This window comes from Cervus canadensis, chromosome 5 (assembly GCF_019320065.1).
Source record: "Cervus canadensis isolate Bull #8, Minnesota chromosome 5, ASM1932006v1, whole genome shotgun sequence".
Classification (NCBI taxonomy): Eukaryota; Metazoa; Chordata; class Mammalia; order Artiodactyla; family Cervidae; genus Cervus; species Cervus canadensis.
In genome coordinates, this window is record NC_057390.1 from 29,878,881 (window position 1) to 29,901,265 (window position 22,385).

At 43.9% G+C, this 22,385-nt stretch overlaps 2 protein-coding genes across 4 annotated transcripts in view; one reads left to right on the forward strand and one right to left on the reverse strand.

Annotated features, from left to right (window-relative positions):
• The window catches only part of LHCGR (luteinizing hormone/choriogonadotropin receptor), a 60,245-nt gene extending 46,788 nt beyond the window's left edge, over window positions 1-13,457 (reverse strand). For all 3 annotated transcript variants that reach the window (XM_043468522.1, XM_043468521.1, XM_043468520.1), the window contains exon 1: window positions 13,235-13,457. In XM_043468522.1, coding sequence (XP_043324457.1) covers window positions 13,235-13,398 — 164 coding nt within the window. In that variant the 5' untranslated portion in view covers window positions 13,399-13,457. The remainder of the gene's footprint in view (window positions 1-13,234) is intronic.
• Window positions 1-14,526, forward strand: part of LOC122441658 (stonin-1) — a 189,835-nt gene extending 175,309 nt beyond the window's left edge. The window contains exon 11 of the mRNA XM_043468519.1: window positions 14,463-14,526. Coding sequence (XP_043324454.1) covers window positions 14,463-14,498 — 36 coding nt within the window. The 3' untranslated portion in view covers window positions 14,499-14,526. The remainder of the gene's footprint in view (window positions 1-14,462) is intronic.
• The last annotated feature ends 7,859 nt before the right edge of the window (window positions 14,527-22,385 follow it).

The window sequence follows — 22,385 nt, forward strand, 5'->3', positions numbered from 1 at the left end:
CAGATTCTTTACCATCTGAGCCACCAGGGAAGTCCCCTAACTTCAAAGGTGTAGCTCAGATTCCTGTTCTGCCATGAAGCTTTTAGAGCCTACCAGGGTGCTTTTTCTTCCTCTCCCCTGTCTTCCTTAGCACTAATGACTACATTAAAAATTGTTTCTCTTTTTCTGCACTATTTTTTGAGAATTCATCAGGTGTTTTGTATGAGTGTTTCCTCTGTTCACCATTGAATTCCCAGTGTCGGTTAGATTTTCCCTTCAGACCATGAAGGCAGAATCCAGCCTTCACAGCCCCTTTATTCTTTTCCCACTGTCATTCTCCTTGGCCATTCTTCACCTTGACTGCTCCATAGTCCACATATTGGTTTCTCTTCACTCCATCCTGAGTTTGCTCTGCCCGCTATGGCCTTTCCTGATAACTCCCACCACGTCACTCTAAGACTCAGATTCTTCTGTCCCTCCTCTTGACCTGTCTACTTTTCTACAAATGTCTCAGCTTTGCATTCAAGGCCCCTGAAACAAAGGCTTAAACTTCATTTGCCAGTCTTATCACCCACACTTCCCCTCATATAACCAATACACTAAACTTGCAATGTCCAAAAATGCAGCCACCAGCCACGTATGGGTATTGAGCACTTGAAATATGTCCAGGCCAAACAGAGATACACTGTAAGTTTCAAATACACGCCAGACGTCAAAGACTTGGCAAAACAAAATGAAGTATCTCATTAATAATTTTTATATTGATAGATGTTGACATGTATGTGGCTGAACCACACTGACTCTCTTTTTCTCAGCTCTCTCTTAGGCCCACAGTCTTACCACTCTCCTTTCTGCATGGCTGACCTTTAGTGCACTCACAAGGAATGCACCCAAATTAGATGAGTTTCCTGTCACCTTTTACCCTTGTCTTCATCCAAAATGAAAACTGGAAGAATGCCTCCTGCTGATGCAGATGATTAATGGTCATGAAACCCCCAAGGGGAAGGAAAAACCCCTGGTTCCCATCTGGTGTGAACCTGTTTCTCCATGGCAGTCAGGTTCTATTTTTAGTTCTGGTCCCTGTAAAGCCCCCCTTTCCACACCTTGTAGTAAACTGCGCATGTTGTCCACTTAATCCCACCTGTATATAAATTACCCTCAATAAGCTTCATAGTTGCACTTCATGAAGGTGCCTGTTTTGTTTTTCAATCTCAAGTTTAGAAGACATTACTTAATATAATAATTTTGCCTTCCAACAAAAATTCAACACTGAATATTCAATATTTCAATATTCAGTTGAATATTCAAGATTCAATTTTGCCTTCCAACAAAAATGATTTTGTACATTTGGATTAAATAAAATATTTTACCAACCTAGACAGCATATTAAAAAGCAGAGACATTACTTTGTCAACAAAGGTCCATCTAGTCAAGGCTATGGTTTTTGCAGTAGTCATGTATGGATGTGAGAGTTGGATTATAAAGAAAGCTGAGTGCCGAAGAATTGATGTTTTTGAACTGTGGTGTTGGAGAAGACTCTTAAGAGTCCCTTGGACTGCAAGGAGATCCAACTAGTCCATCCTAAAGGAAATCAGCCCTGGGTGTTCATTGGAAGGACTGATGTTGAAGCTGAAACTCCAACACTTTGGCCTCCTGATGCGAAGAGCTGACTCATTTGAAAAGACCCTGATGCTGGGAAAGATTGAAGGCAGGAGGAGAAGGGGACAACAGAGGATGAGATGGTTAGATGGCATCACCGACTCAATGGACATGGGTTTGGGTAGACTCCGGGAGTTGGTGATGGACAGGGAGGCCTGGCGTGCTGCAGTTCATGGGGTCGCAAAGAGTCAGACACGACTGAGCGACTGAACTGAACTGAAACTTTATTTCACCTTTTTAAACCTCTTAAAATGTGGCTATTAAAAATTAAAATGACACTTGTGACTAACATATTTCTACTGGACAGTGCCTCCCTAGACAAATCAGACTGTTGTGTTTCCTGAATTTGCCTCACATTGTCCTGCCTTCATTCACACTGTTTCTGCCACCTGGCACATCCACCCTTCTCTGCTGGTCAGATTCTACCCTTGGTTAAGGTCTAGCTTAGGTGCTGTGTACTTTATGGAATATGTCTTCATCACCATTTGCATGTACTTTCTCTCTTGAAGGCAGCATGGTGGGAAAGTGACAGTACAGACCCAGGAGCCAGACTGCCTGGGTGCATTTCACGTGCATAAAGTGATGATGATGCTAACTATTGCACAGATTTTGGAGATTCAGTAAGAAAATGTTTATGTAATATTAACACAGCATCTCTCACAAGATTAGAGCTCAATGGTGCAGCTGCTGCTAAGTTGCTTCAGTCATGTCCGACTCTGTGTGATCCCATAGACGGCAGCCCACCAGGCTCCCCTATCCCTGGGATTCTCCAGGCAAGAACACTGGAGTGGGTTGCCATTTCCTTCTCCAGTGCAGGAAAATGAAAGTGAAGTCACTCAGTCGTGTCCGACTCGTAGCGACCCCATGGACTGCAGCCTACCAGGCTCCTCCATTCATGGGATTTTCCAGGCAAGAACACTGGAGTGGGTTGCCATTGCCTTCTCCGTTAGAGCTCAATAAGTATTTTTAATTCCCAGCTGCTTGCTGTGAAGGGTTCAAGCTACCCCAGCCATGCCTCATGACAACTCTGCTTCCTTGCTGGGGCTGGGGTAGGGTGGACTCAGGACTTTGGAATGGATTCTTCTATTTGTCCAACACTTATGTCGACAAAGTGTCTGTGACTTGTCTCCAATCTTTACTCTGCTGACTATACATAGGACAACTAAGAGAGAGGGTGGACATTCCCACTTGGCACCTTTCCGTTGAGCTCAGGTATTCCCTATAGACTGTGTCTGATAGGCTTTTAAAGAAATGATAAGGAATTGATAAAGAACAACCTTCCATTAAATATTTCAACTCTAGGGAGCCACTCTGCAGAGTTCTCATTTGCTCATTGACTCTAAAAAGTATGGTCAGTTGCAACTCTCCTACTGGAAAGTACAATTTGAGTGACTCTTCTTTAAGACAGCCTCTGCAAAGCACCCAAGAAGCTTGAGGAGTTTATGAATTACAATGTGAACCAAGAGTTTCAAGAAGATTCCCTGGGTAATGGATTTTCCAAGTCATTTGTGCAACAACGAAATTAAAAATGTAAAACCTTAGAGAAAAATGGCCAACACATCTAAGCCCTTACTCAAGACCCATCTAAAGTTTTCTAAAGACACAAAGCAACCCAATCTCTACCCCCAAACTCGAATTCTTCTAGCAATAATATAACATGACAAGAATAACTCTGGTAAATAAAACTACATGTTGAATCTTCCCCAGGGAAGGTGTGCATTTTCTATAATGATTTCTCAAAAATATTTCTTAGAAGCAGAGAACATTACATTGTCAGGGCAGTCACATTGCAGCCATGCTTCAGGAGCCTCCTTTATTACAAGCTTCTGTGTCCAGACACATTTTTATTTTTTTGGTGAGCCTGTGAAAGCTGGTTGCAACTGATATACTACATGCTTTTAATTAATTTGATGGAATGGGTTTGAATTGCCTGAAATTATTGGCATGCGTACCTTCCCTTTTCACTAGCTCCTCAGATCTGGTAGACGCCAGTTTGTGTGGTTGCCTGGTTCAAAAAGGTCCCTTCTCTGGAAGCATCTCAGTGCTGCTTGCAACAGCGTGGAGGCATCTCATTGTCTGTGCTCCAGTATCAGCAGTGGGATGGGGCACCATCAGATTCTCTCTCTGGGAATTTGAAACTTTTGATAGGTCTTTGGAGCTGATTCATTACAAAGGTGGAATCTAGAGAAAAGTTCCCTGACCTCTTGCTGCTAAAATGCTAAATTCTCTCTGGATCTTGCTCATATCCTCTAGCTCCTTATTCTTCTGTTAAGTTAATCTCTTATGATTAAATCTGTCAGAGTTGATTTCTGGTGCCTGCAAATAAGAAAAGCCCTCATCAGAACCGCACCCACTGTTTCCAGGGGGAAGTCATCCACTCTCCACTGATGATCCATAACACGGACAGGGCACATGCCTGGTGGTCCACAAGAGAGCAGAAAGCTTTGAACAGTGGTTCCCGGGTGGCCTCACCAAGCTGGTTTCAAAGGCCAAGATGAAGCCTGTGGGATAACAATGTTATCCCACTGCCCCTGCATAGAGTGATGCTTAAAGAACTACAGCTCAACAATCCCTTCACCAAGGTGTCTTTGTTACTCTGGCTACAAGGGACAGAATCTTTCTCTGAAATCTCACTAGACCGTGTGTGTACCCTTCATCTGGCTTTTATCACCTTCTGCATTTCTGTCAGTATCTGAGAATGAGTCCTCTTGCTCCTATGGCTGGAAGACTACAAGCTCTTGGGGGGCAGGGGCTGGTCTGTGGATCCTGTGCATCGCCCCAGACATGTCAGGACCTAGTTCCTGAGTGGTCCGCAAGCCTGACCTGAAGGCTTTCTGTGTGTCCAGCCTCAGGCTTAGGGAAGGGGAAAGGACCAAGAATAGGCTTGGATGCCCTAGCTGGACAGATGGGACTGGCCCAGTTGAATGATTAAAAAACAGAGTATAATCATGTATTACATGACATGTGTGAGAGGCAGCTCAGCCTGTGCTGAAAAGACCAGCATATATGAGTTCCAGGCAATAATGAGCTCTGGTATTTCAGGATTCTAACTTATTTACCTTCCAGGCTGAGAAGACCCCGTGGGTCATTTTCTCTAATTAACACCTCACGGGAGCAAAACTATTCCATCAGGTTTCCCCCTTGGATGATAGATATTTACTGTTCAACTTCACATACAGGCTGTGGGCTTTTCAGGTCTTCTCTGCACCATCAGTTTATTACAATAATCCTTTGCAGTTATGGAAAACCCTTATTTCCGAGTACTTTTGGCCCTGCTGTCTCGGTTATCTTCACCACAGTCAACCCCACTCAGGGCTAAGAATCATGATGCCCCTTTTACAGACAGCACAGAGGTTTTCTTGCTGTCCTGAGCCCACACTGCAAATTAGGGAAGGGGGACCTGATGCTAGGACTCACGTCTGCCTGGTCTATGTCCTGTTGATCAGTTCAGATAATTTGGGGAATGTGCTGGGCCTTATCCTGTCGTACCAGGGTGTCTTCACCCCCGTGGGCTCAGAAAGGCTCTCTACTGCTGCTCCCGAGGTAGCATTATGAACCCAGGAGTCACCTCATTTTATCAGCGTCAAGGACAAACTTAACAGCAGCAAGGGATAAAGCTTTCCTTCTGAAAGTTGAGTTTTACTTGTAGATTGGACTTTTCTGACTCTGGCTCAGGTGGCATTCAAGACTCGTGGTTCAGGGCCACCAGAGAACAGCTGTGAGTGGCGTGCCAGCATGGAGGCGGGCGGCATCTCCTAGTGAGGCAGAAGCTGAGAGTAAATGAGGACCATGTGGGGAAGCAGCTAGAAGCTTCCCACTAAGTCAGGGAGCCCACCTGCCTGGTGGGTGGGATTATTTTAATTTCCTTCTTTAAAAAAAAAAAAAAAAAAGAACTGGTGTAAAACTTGTTAAAATCTGCATTAAATGTGATTTTTTTGCACACTAAGAGGAGCTGCCAGAACGGAACACATATGCTCCCATGGAGCCAGCCCTCTTGGGTCTGGCTGGAGAGCAGCAGGGCCTCTCTCCACCACCATGACCCACTGGCTTTAAAATTCCATGTGTGAGATCAAAGTCACACATGGCCAAGACGCTGACTGGTGCAGCCAGCCTGGGAGATTGTATTTTGGAAAGAAAGCTTTTGTGTCTCATTTTTTAAGACATGAAAAGAAGCTAAATTGAGGAGATTAGAAAGAAGGTAGAGGTGGGTAAAGGAGCAGAACTGGAGCCCTGAATTAATCTAACACATTGCTTTTGAAATGAGAAAAAGGATAATGTAGAGAAAATCCAAGGAATTATTGATCTGCAAGGGGAAGGCTGGATCCAATGCCAAAGGGATCTGTGTGTGGAGCTTTTTGGCTCTACACTTCCACTGAGATTCTGGGAGCTCTGCTGCTTGCATTTTAGTGTCCTTCTAGGGGCCATCATTCACTTTCCCCAAAAGGATGATTTCTAAACTAATAAAATCTGGCCCTTGCAAAGCTTCCTCCAGGGAGTCTGTTTATAGGCACAGCCAGATTTAAGAATTGTCTTGAAGATAATAACTGGGAGAGCTGAGTCAGAACTGAAGTTCAAGATCAACCTCTATCTTGGGTCTTTCCTTCTTTCTTTCTGTTTTTGTGGGAGTAAGGTAGGAAGGTGGAACATGAGCTTTCAGAATTCTGAATTTTTTTTTTGGGGGGGGAGTCTGGTTAAGCTGCAGGGAAGCTGAAGGTAGGGCCAAGCTGTCTTACTTGAAAGAGTTTAGTAGGCTTCCCTCTGTCCTATGGAGTCTTACCTGGTGCCCTGACCTGGGAACCAATAGGTCTCAATTCACGTTGCCCTGGTGGTGGTTTTGTTTTCATGGGTCCTGGGCTGGGGATTGATTTTTCTCTAGTGAATGAGTTAAAACAAATTGACAACAAAAATTAGAACAATCTGTGGGGCTGTTGGGATATACTATCAATAATATAGGTAAGCTTCCAGTCTTGCTTCTCAGGGTGGCCCTTTTAAAGGACAGATTGGGGCAGCCTGCAAAATCTGGGACCTGGATGTTGATATAATAGAAAGAACCCCCCTCTGATACCCATAACACCTCACCTTCCCATTTTCTAGGATGGAGATTTTCTTTTTCATTTTTTTAAATTGGAAGATAATTGCTTTACAGTGTTGTGTTGATTTCTGTCATATAACAATGTGAATCAGCCATAAGTATACACATGTCTCCTCCCTCTTGAACCTTCCTGCCACCCTCCACCCCATCCCAACCTTCTAGGTTGTCACAGAGCACTGGGTTGAGCTCCCTCCGTTATACAGGAACTTCCCACTAGCTGTCTGTTTTACACATGGTGATGTCTATGCTTCAGTGATGCTCTCTCCATTCATCTCACTCTCTCCTTTTCCTGCTGTGTCCACAGTCTGTTCTCTATGTCTGTCTCTATTCTTGCCTTGTAGTTACATCAGTACCATATTTCTAGACTTCATATATATGCGTTGATATATGATGTTTGTTTTTCTCTTTCTGACTTACTTCACTCCTTATAATAGGCTCTAGATTCATCCACCTCACTAGGACTGATTCAAATTTGTTTCTTTTTATGGCTGAGTAATATTCCATTGTATATATGTACCATAACTCTTTATCCATTCATCCGTAGGTGGATATCTGTGTTGTTTCCATGTCCTAGCTATTGTAAATAGTGCTGCAATAAATATTGGGGTACATGTGTCTTTTAAAATTATTGTTTTATCAGGGTATATGCCTAGTAGTGGGATTGCTAGATTATATGGTAGTTTTATTCCTAGGTTTTATTTTTTTTTTTAATAAGTCTCTAGGATGGAGATTTTAAAATAACAGTTAGGTGTGGTACAAGCTTTCCTTTTGCACTGGTTCATTGTTCCTGTTCAGATCAGTTTGATCATCACATAGTTCAACAGACACTTTAATCATACTATCTATGAACTTTTGGAAATTCTGAGGTGAATAAGACCCCTTCAGGTGCTTCTCACTTTAGCACAATGATTCAAAACCATGGTGGAGTAAGGTGGGGACTCCCACTCCCCACCCCAACACACACTCTCACCAGGGGCATTTGACTAATATCTAGAGAAATTTTTGTTTGTCATCATATGAGAGGGTAGAGCTCCTGGCATATAGCAGGCGGAGGACAGGGATGTGGCCAGACACCCTACAGTGTACCAAATAGCTGCCCACAACAAATGATTATCTGGCCTCAGAGAACAGCTGTGCTGAGGTTGAGGAAGCCTGCTGTTGCAGACGAGGTACATGTGGAATAAGCAGTTGATATGGGGGTATGCAAAAGCAGATGTAATTCAAGGTATCAAAGCAAGTGTGTGTATATGGGAGAGAGGGGCCATGGGGAAAACTTGTTGGGAAGTGACTTCAAATCATGGTTTTTATTTACTGCCTTTGTAATCAACTATCCAAGGATGACTTTGAAAGTTTATTAGTCGAGAACTACATATTAGGATTTTTTTTTTTCTTTTTGCACAACTCTGGGTAATTTAATCAAACATTCCTGATAACTTTATATTTCCCCTTACAAAAAAATTTCCCCAAAGAACCTTGGAGAGGTATAAAAAGGGAAGAATGCATTCAACTTTACTCTTGGCTTCTCAGCAAGGAAATCTCTAGTCCAGTCTCAGCTGTGCTTTTCTTTCACCTGGATTCTCCTTTCCTTCTCTCCTTCAAGGCTTAGCCTCATAACCCTTAGTCCATGATGCCTTCCCTTGGAGATTTCAGGGCATAGGGAGTGGTCTGTTCCCTGAACTCCTCGGAGCCTGGATGCCTCTCTCTTCCTACCTACACTTGTTTTCTGCCTAGACTGTGGGCTCCTCAAGGACAGGGACCCTCCATTGGTGTAGCCCTCTATAGCACAGAACATGCTCTGGATCCCGATTTACACTCAAGGTAGGAGAAGGAGAAAGACATTCAGGAAAGATGGTCAGAAAATGAACATCTTCCTGTGACACTGGACTGGCAGATACAGCACGTTTTCTCCTTCTAAAGTCTCTGGATTGTGTCTTATAATAAAGTCTAAAAGTTTAATCTCTGTTTAGTAGGCACAACATGCAAAAAATAAACTGTCATTATTATTATTAGCATTTTCTTACTAACAGATTTTTCAGAAGCTGTTTCCATATCAAGCAGACCAACCTTTCTGTTGTCATAGAGACAAAGATCTTTATATAACCATAGGCAAGGTGAGATTTTTTTTTTCTCCTCTTTCTCTCCTTCTACTTGTCTGGAACTAATAAGAAAAGGAAAAGGAAATTTTTAAAATTAATTATTTTAGATTTTTTTCCTCCAGTTAAAATGAGTGAACACATGGGAAGCTTTTTTTTTTTTTTGTATTACATTTTAGATTTTAAATACTTAAATTTTTAATAAAATACTGTTGGGCTAGAAAGATCTGAACAGCAGAATGATGCCATTTTCAAAATTTGAAGGCAGTGAGCTTATTAATGATAAGCAATTATTATCTATGTTCCTTTTTTTTTTTAAACCAAATAGTGGACTTCAGATGGAAGTCTTATAAGGCAGGACTACCAAGACCTGAAATGATTAAAACATAAACCAGCATCTACTGATGGACCAGTGATGAATTCTAAGGTGCTCTGTGGTACTCACTGTCCAACCCCCAGAATTGAGAGAGCCACCCTTCACTCCACAAAATCAAACCCTGTGGATGACTTAGTGCAAGACTACATCCTTCTTATCCTTTATCTCATAATTTCAACTCTCTTCTTTTTATGAACTCCCAATAACTTGTTATTTGTGTCATTTTCTGTCTCATAATTACTGTTTACCACTTCATTCATCATTAAGAAAAGAGGATTTCAGCATGAACCCATTCACTTTTTCTTTTCTTTGCCTCAGTGTTAAATTACACCATTATCCATCTGTCTTCTTCCCTCAGGACTCAGAAGTATCCCTCTATTTTAAGAATTACCCCTTCCCCTTTGATCTGATGCCAGTGCCTTCCTCCCACTCACACTGACATCTTATACCATCATTCCTTGCATCTTCAATCTGTCCTTCTCCATAGATTCCTTCCTCTACTCCTTTTTGAAGACAAGACCAGAAAAATAAGAAATAACTTTTCTTAATCATGTTTGTTTTTCCATATGTCTCAGACTTTGAGGTTTTAATCTGATAACAACTGCCTTTTTTTTTGTTTTTGCAATAAATAGGTATTGTCTATGTATGTGTGTGTGTGCTGGAGTGGATGTTGGAGGAGACGGAGAAGAGAAGTTTATGGCACATAGACGTTCTAACCATTCTTCTTGCTTTCCAGAAGATCATATCCTCCATGGAGAGCAACTGGGACTTCCCAGGTGGCAGTAGCTGTAGACCCGCCTGCCAATGCAGGAGATGCAAAAGATATGGTGTTCAATCCTTGGGCTGGGAAGATCCCTTGGAGTAGGAAATGGGCAACCCATTCCAGTATTCTTGCCTGGAAAATTCCATGGACAGTGGATTCTGGTGGACTACAGTCCATGAGGTTGCAAAAGTTGGACATGACTAGTGACTGAGCACTGGCGAGCAATACCTCAATGCTCAAACTTTAGCATCTATCAGAATCTCTCAGGGAGGTTGTTCAAATGCAGACTGCTGGACTATACCCTTGGAGTTTCTGATGCAGTAGATTGGGGCTGGGGCCTGAGAGCATGCATTTCTAACATTTTCCAGGTGATGTTTATTCTCCTGGTCTGAGGAATGTTGTCTTAAAGAAGCTACACTCCTATTAAATCTTATACAACTCTCTTGTCATATGCATGTTTAAATCACCCTTATCATGTTGAGAAACTTATCCCCTTTTGGCCTCTATAGGCTCCACCTCCATTGGGTTTCCCCTTGAAGGATAAAGTCATCTCTCAATTATCTGATCCTTGGGAAGCCTGGCCTTGTGAGGGTCAGAGTGTGTGCTGAACTAAGGGGTTTTAAAGTCTAGGAGAAGCTGCTGCTGGCGTGTGTGACAAAATAGTGCATGTGAAGGGAGGAAGGTCAAGGATTCTGTAGCATTCCCCAGGGATGCTAAGGGCTTCAGAGCCTGGGCAGTTGGCTCCTTTTGGGGAATGCGACTAGGACTAGCCAGCCCCAGCATGCTAACAGTGCTTATACTGTGCCTGCTTCCCACCTTCATCCCCAAACCCAGTCAACCTTGTAAATCTTTCTGAGGGGTTTGAGGCTTCTCTAAACTGTACTCTGGGGGCAGTGAGAGAATCTGTTGAGTTTTAGTCTTTTCACTTCAGCCTACTCCAGGGAAGAGGTACTCCCTTCCTGAGACCAGTGTGGGAGTGGCAGCAGGAACTGTTGAGAGAGCCCAGTGAGAAGCTGAATCTGAAAGGAGCTGGGACTTGACTCTCATTCCTGTCTTCCATCAGGAGGTGCTCTCTGCGTGTGTGCTCAGTCACTTCAGCCGTGTCTGAGTCTTTACCACCCTATGGCCTGTAGTCCACTGGGCTCCTCTGTCCATGAGATTTTCCAGGCAAGAATACTGGAGAGGGTTGCCACGCCCCACTCCAGGGAATCTTCCTGAACCAGGGATCAAACCCATGACTCCTGTGTCTCCTGCGTTGCAGGTGGATTCTTTACCACGGAGGGATTACGGAAACCTACAGGAGGTTCTTTGCTGCTGCTGCTGCTGCTAAGTCGCTTCAGTCGTGTCCGACTCTGTGTGATCCCATAGACGGCAGCCCACCAGGCTCCCCCATCTCTGGGATTCTCCAGGCAAGAACACTGGAGTGGGTTGTCATTTCCTTCTCCAGTGCATGAAAGTGAAAAGTGAAAGTGAAGTCACTCAGTCCTGTCCGACTCTTAGTGACCCTATGGACTGCAGCCTACCAGGCTCCTCCGTCCATGGGATTTTCCAGGCAAGAGTACTGGAGTGGGGTGCCATTGCCTTCTCCCGGGAGGTTCTCTACTCAATGCCAATTTGGCAAAACTGATATTTTTTTTTTTTAAGGAAGGGGTAATTTTCTTACAAAATCAAGAAAATATTAATAGCAAGTTAAGTCCTATCTTTGCAACTCAGTAGCTGTGGGACCCTGGGGAGGTTTTTCTACCTCTTTGGATCCCAGTTTCTTATAACCTGTATGATAAGTACTGCGTGAGTAAGAAAGGCACAGTGTGGGTGGCACAGTCACCCATGAAAGCAAGCTGGGAGGCTTGTCCGGGAAGGACAAGGACTGGAAGGACTTGGAAGGCATTTTCCATGGATTTATTTATTGATTGAAACAAATTCTATCAGCATGGTCCTTACCTTCAGGGAATTGAGCTGACAAGATAATTAATGGAAACCAATTAATATAAACTCCTCAACCTTTACACTGTATCTCTCAACCACAAATATTCTCCAAAGGCCACTAACTCTTCCAGAGGAGAAGCTCAGCCCCTCAAGAGCCTGGAGGGGCTGAGCTTTGAAGTGGGCTCCTCCCAGACTTCTGGGAGTCCATGGAAATGGGGTGGGGGTATCTCCTTCCTCCCCCAGCATGGAATTCCATCACAGCTGTTGATTAGAACAGAACCAAGACCTCCACCAGCCTGGCGCCTTTGGTATACGTTTATAGTCCTCTTCTTTCTCTTTCCTTTTCTCTTTTAACACCTCTACCAAGATGTAATTTATATACAATACAATTCACCCTTTTTAATTGTATAATGCAATGTTTTTTAGTTTGTTCAGGGAGTTGTGCAACCATGACCACCATCAAATTTTAGATAATTTTCATCACCTCAAAAAGCAACAGCCATTAGCAGTCACTGGGCCTTCACTCCAACCGGATGGCTGCTAATCTCCTTTCTGTTTATCTGGACATGTCATATAAATAGAACCATGTACCTTGTGCTACCTTTTTCCCAAATCGAAAGTCTGCTGACACTCTGATACACTCTCGTCTTTACCATCAGTCTTTACCCCAGCTTGCTCTGCCTGCCTGCCCAAGTGTCCAGCTCCCCAAGGGGTGGTGGTGTGCCAGAGCTGGGACTCAGGGCCTCTCACTGATTCGGCAGCCAGATTGAAATGCAGGCACATCTGGTCAGACAACCAGGCTGAAACCCAGGTCCATCTGAGGCTGGGGTGGAGCAGTGGCTGGTATGCGCCAGCCACTGGAGTTGTAGGTGGCCCTGGTGGGCCAGCAGACCCCACTGAGTGACCAGGTCACCTCTGGCCATCAGGTCTGAGCACCCCATTTCTAGAGGACCACAGGGTACCAGAACTCACAGGAACCTTCGCCAGCCTGGCTGGCCCAAGGCTCAAAGACCACGCAAGACTTCTCGTGTCTGACGCCCCGTCCCCTTTCCGCAGTTGATAGGAGACGCCTTGCCATGTGGCCTGTGGCAGTTCCATGCCCCTGGCCATGGTCCCATCCAGGGCGAAAGAGTGGGTCTGGGGCCGCCAGGGGCTGGAAGGTGCACGGGGCCCAGGCGCGGGAGAGCGTGGCAAAGACAGCTCCCAAGCTTGGGCTTCTCATCACCCTAAGAAGTGGTGGAGTTCGACAGGCACCGCGTCCTTCTCCAAGCATCCAGGTAAAGGGGTCAAAGAGCAGGGAGGCCAGGCGGCCGGAGGGTGCCTGGGCGGGGGCGCCGCGTACTCACAGTCGGTTGAGGCCGGCCCGCGGGCCGGGGCAGCGCAGGGCGCCGTCGGGCGGGCAGCTGCAGGGCTCCGGGCAGGGCGCCGGGCGCAGCGCCCAGAGCAACGGTGCTGGCGGCGGCAGCAGCAGCGCCAGCAGCAGCCGCAGCGCGAGGGACGGCCGTCCCATGGCCGGAGCCGGAGCGCGGGCTCCTGCCGCAGGGCCGGCCGCCGCCCCAACAGCCACAAGTGCGGCCCGCGCCCCTCTCCCCGCCCCCTGGCCTGCCCTCCCTCCTCCCACGCCGGCCCGCCCGGCCCCCGCCCCCGATGGCGCCCCCGGCTGAGCCTCGCACTCCCTCCACTCGCGACGGTGGCCCATCACCTCCTTTCTGCTCTGTTCCCTGGCCCATCCTGCCCATCTGCAAGGGGCCCTAGGTACAGGAGGCAGCATGTGGAGGTGGTGAATGCTTTGGATAAGGGAAGAGGACGGAGTTCTGAACTCTCCCGGCTCTGCTGTAACTATGTGTGAGGTCCAGGGAGAACCTCTCATTTCATCTGTGACGGGGGCAGACTGATGGTCCATACCAGCTCTGTCCACTTCAGAAGAGGGGAGAGTGCCGAGCTCAGACGCTCCTGCTCCTGTCTTTCATTCTCAGCCCCCAAATCCTTTCCCCTTTTCTCCCACCAACTCCCTCATCCTAGAGTTAATCTCTGTCCTCCCAGCATCCCCAGTAATGTCTCTGTGTTTCTCTCAGTAGGAACCACTTTCCTCCTTATAGGCATTTGAGTGTGTTCTTTATCTTCACTATAGATCGTGAAGTCCAGTTCGGGTTTATTTTATATTTCTGGTTTCTACATGGTAATTCCTCAGTAAAGATTTGCTGAATGAATGAAACTGCTATAATAATGAGCAGCAGCTGCCCCAGTGGGAGGCCCAGGATAGGCTAGACCCTGTGACAGGCTCTCTTCCTCATATCATGTCTAAGTTTCACCGTAAGCAGGAAGGGTGTTTGCAAGGAGCAAAATGATGTCCTGAGAGGTGACGAACTTCCTTGAAGTCACACATCTCTTAAGTGGTGGAAACGTGTTTGAACCATGTCTATCACCCACTTTATCTTGCCAATAAAGAAAATTAAGTATATGATCTGCATACCAAAGACTTGGAAAGGAGATGTTTTTTGGTTAACTGCTATGATGCAAAATTTTCCCTATTTAATTTCATCATTAGAACCCTTGACCTTCCCTCTTTCCTAGGACTCTGTTTGGACCCTGAAAAGAGGTAGACTTTGAGAGCTGGGAAGATGTCTAAGACTACAGACAGGAAGTAAAAGAATGGAATTCTTTCTGACTTGAAGCTAACATTCAAGGTCAGACGGGTTAAGTCACTAATCTGCATCTCTTGAGAGTCTCTTGCCTGAGGAAGGTAGGTTTTTTTTTTTTTTTAATTAAAAAAAAATCGTTTGGCTTTGGCCACATTGTGCTGGATGGCATGAAAAAACAAAGTTTCTGTCTATAATACTGGGTCTCTCTCTTTTGCTGCTTACCTGATCTCCTCACCTTTTCATACTACTGTATATGCTATTCATTTACCTGAAATGATTTTCTCTTCCTTTTCCATATTCTATCAGGTAAACTTCTGGCTGTCCTTCGAAATTCAGCCCAAAGTCATTTCTACCATAACACCTTCTTGAACCCAACCTAGCTGAGTAGTTGTACCCATAGCACTTGATTTTATAGCCCATAATATAACACTCTGTAAGATCCCCTGGAGAAGGGAAATGGCAACCCACTCCAATATGCTTGCCTGGGAAATCCCATGGACAGAGAACCTGCTGAGCTATAGTCCATCGGGTCACAAAAGAGTCAGACATGACTCAGTGACTAAACAACAACAACAACAACACTTATTGCTTTAGTTTTGCTTCCCCCTGACTATTCATCTTAGTATTGTTAGGACACGTCATAGTTTCTAGCTCCTAGTAGGTGCTGCTCAGTATATATCTGTTGAATAACAGAATGAATAAATGAAACCCAAGCACAAATCTATACTAGATGTTTAGTAGATAATCTGAGATGAGCTTAACAGACTTGCTTGATTAATTCTCAACCATTATGGATCTATCTGGTAAGTACCAAGGATGCTCATGTCTGGGGCATCCCAGGAGGCACTAGTGGTAAAGAACCTGCCTGCCAATGCAGGAGACGTAAGAGATGTGGGTTTGATCCCTGGGTTGGGAAGATCTCTTGGAGGAGGGCATGGCAACCCACTCCATTATTCTTGCCTGGGAAATCCCATGGACAGAGGAGCCTGAGGGGCTACAGTCTACAGAGTCACACAGAGTCAAAATGACTGAAACGACTTAGCAAGCATGCATGAGCTGATGACTGCTTTGAGATCACATTTCCTCTCTTCTGATTTGCCAGATTTTGGTAAGGGAGTTGGGGTAGCACTGGATTTTTCAAAGGTTTCCACTATGTAGCCTGAATTAAGGAGAGAAGAAATGAATAATTCAAGGTGGCCAAGTAGCATTTATTTCAAGTCTTATGTTTTATGTGGCTTTTTCTTTTTTTTACTTCAAAGCACATCTGTTATGTAAAATGAATGGCTGTTCCCACCCACTCCTGAAGAGTCATTTGATTCTGTGCTTGGATATCCTTGGGACTTCTTACATTCCAGTAGGAGAAGTCTTGGGCAGTCAGGATATCCTGACTGTCATCACTAGTGTGACTTGGTCTTTGGTTTCCTCATCTGTAGGAGAAGGGTTCTAGCTTTGAAGTGCAAAGACTCTGTGGTTAGCACTTATGTATTGGTGGTGGAAAGAGTTGGATTGAGTACATTGACTTCTTATTGCTTGTCTTGGATTGGAAATACAATCCTGTTTGTGAAGAGGTGCAATTGTTTATTTGGAAGAAAACTCACAACTATAATGAGTTTTCATAGAATGTTTCTATCTCTGATTAATTTCAGTTGAATCTTAATGATCACATTAGTTCTTGCAGTGTACCTATTATAACAAAATCTAGTGGAATTGTTTGCTGTAATCGTGAAAGTTTGTTACAATGGAATTTACCTATCCTGCTCATTAATATGTGACCTATTTAGAGTGAATATTTTTAAATCTGAAGGACTTCTGTGTCATATAACTCTGCTCATAGTTACTTTTGTCACAAAACTTCAAAAGAGCATGACCCACAAGGATTGCTAATTATATTTTGCTGACAAACTAAAGTTCATGAAATTCATAAGAATTTTAATTCTACTTTAGAGATATAAAAATATCTGACACTACAACTCAGAAATCCTAGTAAAGCTCTCCAGAATTCTAGAACAGAGCTTCTCATAGTGTGGAGTTGCAGAAGTATCATTTGGGAATTTTTAAAACAAAGGTCCTTTGTACACTATCTAAAAAGATTCTGAATTGATTGGCATAGACTGGGGCCCGGAGTCTGTGTTTTAACAAGCACCTTATGTAATTTTGATGCATGGAGTCCCCACAGCACAATTCATGAAACTCCAAAATGGAAATTCTAGAATTGCTTGGGAAGACAAAGTTCAAGAATCTTTACTAAGAACTCTGAGTGAAGCCTAAGAATTGTGATGCATTGTTAAAGAACCCTGGTATATATAATAACATACATGCATGCAAATACTATTGTCTGTGTGTGAGTGCATGTGTGCAAAACTGCTCAATTGGTTGTAACGCTGAAGATTTTTTCCTTTTAAGTAGCAATTTGTTTAAGTGTTTTCTTTTTTGGTGGAAGCGAGCAATTTTAGAAGATCATGGATCCTGTTTATCTCCATGTCTTACTAGATTAACTCAACAGCACTTAATGTCATACTAAGACACTGGAGTTGGAAGAAGTCAGCAAAGTTAAAAAAAACAAAACCAAACCACAGAACACCTCAGGTAGAATAGGCGAGATTTTGTGAATTTTGAACACATACCCATTAGTACCATAACTTGTACTTCTTCCTCTTAAAAGCAGTGGTGTTAACCTTTTCCTCAGAAGAAAGGTGAATGTAAGGGCAGAGGAAGAAAAAAAAATGTGTAAGAAAAGAAAAAATATAGAATGATGTCTGTGAGTTGTCCACCCTTTCTACTTGAGACGAAAAACAAAGAAAATTTTAGAAGGTGGTCCCTGAAAGTTATACTCTGAAACTTTGTGCAACCTCTTTGTTGCTTGCTTAGAAATTTCACCACTGCCTATGTGGTGTGAAAGCAGAGATGTGGTCAGCTGTGTGCCACCTCCAGGGTGGCCCTTGGGGTTCCTGTGGGCCTTGAGACGAACTCAGAACTAGAGGCTGATGAGCACCTGGGCCCTGGTCCTAGTGATGGATCTGGAAACAGAGGGTGAAGGCTGATCTGGGACATGAGAATCCTTCTCCAAGGCTAACAGAGAGAGAGAGAGAGAGAGAGAGAGCAAGAGAGAGAGAGAGAGAGAGAGAGAGAGAGAGAGAAAGGGCCTTGCTTTTATGATTATGTTGCTGGAAGACTGAATAAATTGAGAACTGCTATTTTTCTTGTCTCCTGGCAAAAGCCTGTCTTTTCTGGCCATGACTCAAGCTACAGAGAGAAAAACAGAGATGAGAGACAGATGGGGCAAGCAGACCTGAGGCTAGCACCTCCCTTGGACTTGCCAATGTAATAAGCCAACACATCCCCTCTTTTGCTTAAAAGCTAATTGAAATAGCATCTCCCTCATTTGCAATCAAAATTCCTAATCTCCACTGTCAGCCTTGCCATGACCTTTATTTGAACTGCATACTTCCACCACCCCTTCTCAGCTGGGAAAGAAATAGGACTTTTCTCTTTTTATATCTGTCATAGGACTTATCACAGACACCAGTGAATTTTCCCCCTTTACAATGGCAGATCTTATCACAGTGCTTCTGGGAATAAATGAGTGGAGTGAGTGAGTAAGTAAACAAATGAATGAATGATGAATGAGTGAACAAGAAGTAGTGACATAGAACCACATTATTATTTCTAGAGAAGCTGCATTTGGCTAAAGAATTCACAAAGCATTCTTTGCATTTTAGGCAGTGCCTCCTAGCAAACTGTGACCTTGGTTTAGAAATTAAATTTCAAGCTTTAATATTAGTTAGAGTCTATATAAGGAAGGAGAGAACACTTTCTGAGATGATGAAATAAATCCACGAGGAAACAGGATTTGATTTTTTAAAAGCAGATGTAGAAGTAATCAAATTGTGTACTATAGGATACTGGTTGCCTGCAATGCTTCTTGGAAATATTTAGGGGAAATGTGTCAGAGTTCAAGAAATTTGGTAAAAATTGGATTAAAAAAGTTAAATAAGGTTCTTTACTAGACAGTTTCTCAGAACTTTTAACATGCATTCTAAATCTCCAAGAGGGTCATAGTATATGGCCCTGTGACTGTGGAACATGTTTTGAGAATGTAGATTTGGGAAAACAGGTTGAGAAAACTGATTTATTCACAAATGTTCAGGCACCCGACGTTTATGGCAAAGAATCCCTTCACTGAACTGGAAGCCAGAGCTGATATTAGGATGGATATAGCCCATGAACGTGTGGCTTTGGTGGTGAAAAGCAAGGTGCCTGGATCCCTCTTCTCCCTTTGATGTGGATACTCAAGGTCTAGAAATCCCACTGATATCAATATATTATTTTAGGTTAGGCATCACCTTCCCCAGGCCTCTTTTAAAAATGAAAATACAGCACAGGATGAGAGCACGTTGGTTTGATTGTATCTTCACCTGAATTATTAATTTTCAAGACTACTGTTTTATGGAGAGTGTAGGAGGTAAATGCACTTCGCTAGCAGAGAGAGAAGAGCTCGCAGAAAGCTTCTTCCCATCAGAGCTGCGTCAGGAACCCGGACTGTGATCTGCCTTCAGATGCAGAGATCAAGGCCTGGAGGGTGAAGAAAACCTCTGTTTTGCTCCCAGCTGCTTTGTGTGGAGGAGGTGGCCCTCTTCTCTCACCCCTCTGCTCACATCCTGTCCTGGGCGGGCATGGTGATGGGCTGGCAGGCCCCCTGAGAGAGAGCGCTTGCTAGGGCGCGGCTCTCTTAGAGATGCACAGAGAGCCACCCCATCTGCCTGCTGCTGCTGCTCTCTGTCACATTGAGTTGCGCTTTCTGAATGTGATGTGGCACGCAGACAAACAGAAAGGCCAGTCGTTACCCCAGGGTCTACCAGGCCTTTAGCCAAAGAGGGATCACCTTCAAAGCATAGTTTGGAAATGGCCGTCAGTTTTGAACTGTGCGCGTGGGGCCCAAGACTGAAAGAGTGGTGGTTCTGTTTTTATCAAAAGGGAAGACAGCGGGAGCCGATCTGCAGAGGGTGCCTGTGAGAGAAGAGCCAGGCTGCAGACCAGCAGTGCCATTAGGATGTGCGGAGTCTGAGGGCACGTCAGGCTGGAGACACCCAGGAGGCCACTGAACATCACTGGTGCAGAGCAAGGAAAACACTGAAATGGGAGAGAGAAATTTGGCTGTCCTACCTCAGTGGTTGTCAGTCTCAGAATCGCTTCTGAGAAGTTGCTTAAGAGGCGGATTCAGGGAACTTCTGTGCATTTGGGCATCAGGCTAGGAAATGTGCGCTTTGAAGGTGTCTCAAGTGACTTTTTTGGGAGAAGGGACCTTGTTCTACTCTCTGAGAAACATTGCTCCAGAGTGATTAATGAAACCCTGTGAGAGATTGCTGGAAGAGAAAAGCCGTGGGCTCAGGATAGCATGGTGGGATCCCTACCAGGAAGGAGGAGGAATCAAAGGCACTCTCGGAGCCAGCTCTGCAGCAGAGAACAGATGATCCATGCAGGCGCAGAGAACAGGCAATCCGTACAGGGACTGAGACAAATTATAGACAAACATAAAGGGAGAGGCTTTCTACCTTGAATTTAAAGATATGAAAATTAAAGAAAATCCTGTGCATGACTTTACTTCTGCTAAACTAGTCAAGAGAAAGGGCAGTTAAAGGAAACACCAAATGGTGGAGAAATAACTGTAAAACAAATACACTCCTGCATTTAAAATGGCTTACGGCTTTTGGAAAGCACCAGGGTAATTCTCATCTCAGTTCAGTTCAGTTCAGTCGCTCAGTCGTGTCTGACTCTGCGACCCCATGAACCGCAGCACGCCAGGCCTCCCTGTCCATCACCAACTCCTAGAGTCCACCCAGACCCATGTCCATTGAGTCGGTGATGCCATCTAGCTATCTCATTCTCTGTTGTCTCCTTCTCCTCCTGCCCTCAATCTTTCCCAGCATCAGGGTCTTTTCAAATGAGTCAGTTCTTCACATCAGGTGGCCAAAGTATTGGAGTTTCAGCTTCAATCTCAGTCTTTCCAATGAACATTCAGGACTGATTTCCTTTAGGATGGACTGGTTGGATCTCCTTGCAGTCCAAGGGACTCTCAAGAGTCTTCCCCAACACCACAGTTCAAAAGCTGCAATTCTTCGACACTCAGCTTTCTTTATAGTCCACTCTCACATCCATACATGACCACTGGAAAAACCATAGCCTTGACTAGATGGACCTTTGTTGACAAAGTGATGTCTCTGCCTTTTAATATGCTATCTAGGTTGGTCATACCTTTCCTTTCAAGGAGTAAGCATCTTTTAATTTCATGGCTGCAGTCACCATCTGCACTGATTTTGGATCCCAAAAAAATGAAGTCAGCCACTGTTTCCCCATCTATTTGTCATGAAGTGATGGGACCAGATGCCATGATCTTAGTTTTCTGAATGCTGAGCTTTAAGCCAACTTTTTTACTCTCCTCTTTCACTTTCATCAAGAGGCTCTTTAGTTCTTCTTCACTTTCTGCCATAAGGGTGGTGTCATCTGCATATCGATCTAGGCATATGTGTATGTTCCTCAATCCAGTGATCCTAGAATTGAGGATTTTCCGAGGAAATAATTGAATAGACTAAAAATGCCATGAGAATGAAGATGTTCAATATGGTCAATTCTACATGACACATTTGAAATAACCTGAATATTCAGCAATATTATAGTGATTTAAAGAAAGGATGATTCATTTAAGCAATGTTAGTGTGCAGTCACAAAATAATTTGAAAGACATAGGAAAGTTTAATGTGTTAAAAAGTCAGATTACAAAGTCATATTTGAATTGTAAATCCAGTAATGTATATCTGTTCCTTTGAGGAGAAAAGCAATAGTTATTTTCTGTCCCAATCCTACACCTGTAAGTCCACTCAATACATCATGTACTGTATAACTGGTAATCCATAAAGCGAAGCACAGATACTGCCTGGTGTTGTATGGTTCTCACATGGCCAAGATAGCTCTCTAAACATCCCACCCCTCCCCTCCCACTAGCTTCATCATTGGTTTGGTGTCCAACTCTTCCCGCCAACTCTTGTGTGTTTTTTTTTTTTAATTAATTTATTTTTTATTGAAGGATATTTGCTTTACAGAATTTTGCTGTTTTCTATCAAACCTCGCATGAATCAGCCATTAGGTATACATGTATCTCCTCCCTTTTGAACCTCCCTCCCGTCTCCCTCCCCATCCTACATCACTAGGTTGATACAGAGCTCCTATTTGAGTTTCCTGAGCCATAGAATAAATTCCCCTTGGCTATCTATTTTACACATGGTAATGTAAGTTTCCATGTTACTCTTTCCATACATCTCACCCTCTCCTCCCCTCTCACCATGTCCATAAGTCTTTTCTCTATGTCTCTTTCTCCATTGCTGCCCTGTGAATAAATTCTTCTGTACCATTTTTCTAGATTCCCTATATATGCATTAGAATATGATATTTATCTTTCTCTTGCTGACTCACTTCACTCTGTATAATAGGTTCTAGGTTCATCCACCTCATTAGAACTGACTCAAATGCGTTCCTTTTATGGCTGAGTAATATTCCATTGTGTATATGTACTACAACTTCTTTATCCATTCATCTGTCAATGGACGTCTAGGTTGCTTCCATACTCTAGCTATTGTAAACAGTACTGCAATGAACAATGGGGGTACATGTGTCTCTTTCAATTTTGGTTTCCTCAGGGTATATGCCTAGGAATGGGATTGCTGGGTCATATGGTGGTTTTATTCCTAATTTTTTAAGGAATCTCTTTATCAAGCTTAGAGTGCCTTGCCTCTTTATCAAGCTTAGAGTGCCACCTCCGAGCCTCCTCACTTTATATTAGCATTAGCTCTGCTCCTGACTT